This window comes from Monodelphis domestica, chromosome 4, assembly GCF_027887165.1.
Source record: "Monodelphis domestica isolate mMonDom1 chromosome 4, mMonDom1.pri, whole genome shotgun sequence".
Lineage (NCBI taxonomy): Eukaryota > Metazoa > Chordata > Mammalia > Didelphimorphia > Didelphidae > Monodelphis > Monodelphis domestica.
In genome coordinates, this window is record NC_077230.1 from 449,243,956 (window position 1) to 449,247,887 (window position 3,932).

The 3,932-nt window shown below is 37.9% G+C and overlaps 1 protein-coding gene across 1 annotated transcript; it reads right to left on the reverse strand.

Moving 5' to 3' along the window:
• Window positions 1-1,383: 1,383 nt before the first annotated feature.
• LOC130458916 (zinc finger protein 665-like) lies at window positions 1,384-3,096 on the reverse strand. The gene has a single exon (XM_056825937.1). It carries the CDS (start codon window positions 3,038-3,040, stop codon window positions 1,709-1,711), a length of 1,332 nt encoding a protein of 443 aa, XP_056681915.1. The 5' UTR covers window positions 3,041-3,096; the 3' UTR covers window positions 1,384-1,708.
• Window positions 3,097-3,932: the final 836 nt, after the last annotated feature.

Genomic DNA, 3,932 nt, shown 5'->3' on the forward strand with positions numbered 1-3,932 from the left:
TTGCCAGGTCTTATGAATCTTTCACTTTCATGGATTATAGGGACAACAAAGAATGTGCGGAGAGTAGGGCCCCTACTGGGAAAAGTTCTCTGCCTCCTCCCCAAATTAGCTGTAAGGTGTAGGAGGGCTGCCCTTGTAAGATGAGGAAGCCTACACGACTTGTCTAAATGCATCTTCTGGGACAAAATGGAAATATCTCTCTGGAATATTGCCAAGTTCTCCCACTCCAAAAGACACTGTGAAGCCTGCTTGGAAACCTGGAATTAAAATCATTTGGAAAACTTTTTACAAAACTGTCACCTCCTCACTACTGGTATACATCCATGGACAGAAGGAACCATTCAAGTACAACTTGTAAAGCAAATGGAGAGAATTGCAATATAGTAGGGGGGGAAACCCATCAAAACTGAGAGACTTCTTTCCCTTCTCTTGGATTCCAGTGGTCAGAACATCATTTTTTCCTCCAACTCAATCGCCTTCTCATCTACGAGTCTGAAGCATCCATGGTGATACCCCCTCTAATAGGCTGGCCGCCCATTTCTTTAGCCTCTCCACATCCAAGTTAACATTGTCTTGGTGACTTAGCCATCCATAAAGTTGATTATATGCTTGATCTTAATATCCCTCAAAACTATCTACCTCCATTATCTGGAAATCTATCATTTCCTTAAACACCCAATTCTTCCCATTTACTACTAGTCTGCATCTGCCCCTAGTAGTACAGATCCAAACTCATCTCTTCTTCCTCAGCCCTTTACAGACAATCCACCTAATGTGCAGATATTGTATGGATATACCAACAGAGGACATATTCTGTTCAGCAATGTTCCCTTATTCCTGCTACAGAACTTGTCCATTTACTGTCCCCATTATATGTTTTTGCTATAAATGAATAAATGAATGATGGAATTGACAAAAAAATGAAAAGAAAATTATTGAAAATAAACTGAAATTCCTAAAATTTTAGAAATAGTTTGAATTTCTTATTAAAATAAGACATGTGGAATGTCTCAATTAACAAAAACACTTGTGAGTTTTAAAAACCATTGAAGATAAACAATCCCTAATTTTAAAATAAGCAATCATTCTAAAAATCACATTTTATTATACGTCAGAAATTAGAATATTAATATCAAGATGAAGTGACATTCAAACTAGAAAACATTACTTTGTTTGTAATATGTAAAGATAAATATCAATCCTATATAAAACTGGGAATAAATGAGGGGAGAAAATATATTTATAAAAATAATAAATATAAATGGTTTGTATTATCTGAGTGTCAAAAATGAGGTAAAGAATGAAAAAAAAATTGAATTCATTATTGGGCTACGTAACAGAAACACATTTCATGATTATCATACAGCCAAATGAAACTTTTTTTTCAAATGAAAGTTTTTTTTCAGCACAAGTTTTCTAATGTAGAAAATTTTGTATTTCGTACCAAAACATTCTCACAAGAAGCATACGGAAAAGGTTTATATCTAACATGATCAGATGATCAATGAGTACTAGATGCTTACAGAGCCCTTTGGCATATTCATCACATTACTAAAGTTTCTCACCAATATGGGCCCTCTGATGGTCAAGAAAATATGACTGAAAACTGAGGACTTTCTCACAGCCTTCACATTTATAAGGTTCCTCACCAGTGTGAATTCTCTGATGTACCAGGAAGTTTGTTCTCTTATTGAAATCTTTACCACATTCATGATTTTTTAATAAGCTTTCCAGTATGAATTCTCTGATGGACAATTAAATTTGAACTCTGATTAAAGACCTTCCCACAATCATTACATTTAAATGGCTTCTCACCAGTATGAATTCTCTGGTGTGTAAGGAGAGTCGAACTCTGATTAAAGGCCATCCCACAATCACTACATTTAAATGGCTTCTCACCAGTATGAATTCTCTGATGTTGAAGGAGGTGGGAACTCTGATTAAAGGTCTTCCCACAATCATGACATTGAAATGGCTTCTCACCAGTATGAATTCTGTGGTGTTTAAGGAGGTTGGAACTCCGATTAAAGGCCTTCTCACAATCATTACATTTAAAAGGCTTCTCACCAGTATGAATTCTCTGGTGCTGAAGGAGGTAGGAACTCTGACTAAAGGCCTTCCCACAATCATGACATTGAAATGGCTTCTCACCAGTATGAATTCTCAGGTGTTGAAGGAGGTGGGAACTCCGATTAAAGGCCTTCCCACAATCATTACATTGAAATGGCCTCTCACTAGTATGAATTCTTTGGTGAACAGAGAGGTTGGAATTCTGATTAAAGGCCTTCCCACAATTATCACATTTAAATGGCTTCTCATCAGTATGAATTCTCTGGTTTTGAAGGAGGTAGGAACTCTGACTAAAGGCCTTCCCACAATCATGACATTGGAATGGCTTCTCACCAGTATGAATTCTCTGGTGTTGAAGGAGGTGGGAACTCCGATTAAAGGCCTTCCCACAATCATTACATTGAAATGGCCTCTCACTAGTATGAATTCTTTGGTGAACAGAGAGGTTGGAATTCTGATTAAAGGTCTTCCCACAATCATTACATTGAAATGGCTTCTCACCAGTATGAATTCTCTGATGTTGAAGGAGGTTGGAATTCCTATTAAAGGCCTTCCCACAATCATCACATTTAAATGGCTTCTCACCAGTATGAATTCTCTGGTGTTGAAGGAGGTTGGAATTCTGATTAAAGGCCTTCCCACAATCATCACATTTAAATGGCTTCTCATCAGTATGAATTCTCTGGTGTTGAAGGAGGTTGGAATTCTGATTAAAGGCCTTCCCACAATCATCACATTTAAATGGCTTCTCATCAGTATGAATTCTCTGGTGTTGAAGGAGGTGGGAACTCCGAATAAAGGCCTTCCCACAATCATGACATTTAAAAGGTTTCTCACCAGTATGAATTCTCTGGTGTATAATAAGTTTTGACCTATGACTGAAGAATTTCCCACAATCATTACATTTAAAAGGCTTCTCACCAGTATGAATCCTCTGATGTAAAATAAGTTTTGAGTCATTAATAAACATTTTCCCACAGTCATTGCATTGATAAGGATTTTTTCTAGTATGTGCCCTCCGATGTATGTTAAGTTTTGACCTATGATGGAAACCTTTCCCAAAGACATTGCATTCACAAGGGTTTTCTCCAACATGAATTCTCTGATGTAAAATGAGTTTTGAGCTTTTATTAAAAGCTTTCCTACATTGGGGGCACTTGTAGAATTTCGCTCCAGTATACATGTTGGTACTTTTCTGAAATGAGTAAAGATGAAATGCCCCAAATGTGACTCCTGGTTTCTCTGATTTCTCCACAGAATTTGTTTTCATCAATTTCTACTTCTCCAAAGCAGAATGCAAGACCAATCCTTTTGCTTCCTTCTTCCTCAGGAATGCCTTGGAGTTTACTTCTTGCTCTTAGACCTGGACTCCCAGTCTGAAAGAGATGAAATGAAATACACAAATTTCCTTTGTGGCCTCTTCTAGGGGAACGGGACCCTTGTAGCTGAGAAAAACCAGGCACATACCCCACAGTGACAATAGCCCTAAAAGGAATGTCCTTGAGTTCTCTCAAACATAGCCTGAACTCATGGGGAAAAGCCAGAGAAGGTCAACAGAACTAGGAGGGAAAAGTGGCCATGATCCATGGGCAACACAGAGCTAGGAAGGAATTGAAGGAAGTGTGTAATGAGGAGTGATCAGAGATTCGGGAATCCAAGCCATGAGAACTACCAAAAGTGTTCAAGGATGAAGCAAGATGAGGGGAAATATCAGAAGGACAACTGAATGATTGTAATGAATAAACATTGTGTAAAAGGAAGTTGGAATGAGGTCGAGAGGCCTATCAATGCTGAACAGAGGAAGACTCATGAATTCTTTGTTTTTTAAACCCTTCCCTTCCCTCTTAGAATCAGTACTGTGT

Excerpts from the sequence above, each read along its gene's own strand:
- LOC130458916 (XM_056825937.1), bottom strand. The coding sequence starts at position 3,040 with ATGTTTATTAATGACTCAAAACTTATTTTACATCAGAGGATTCATACT.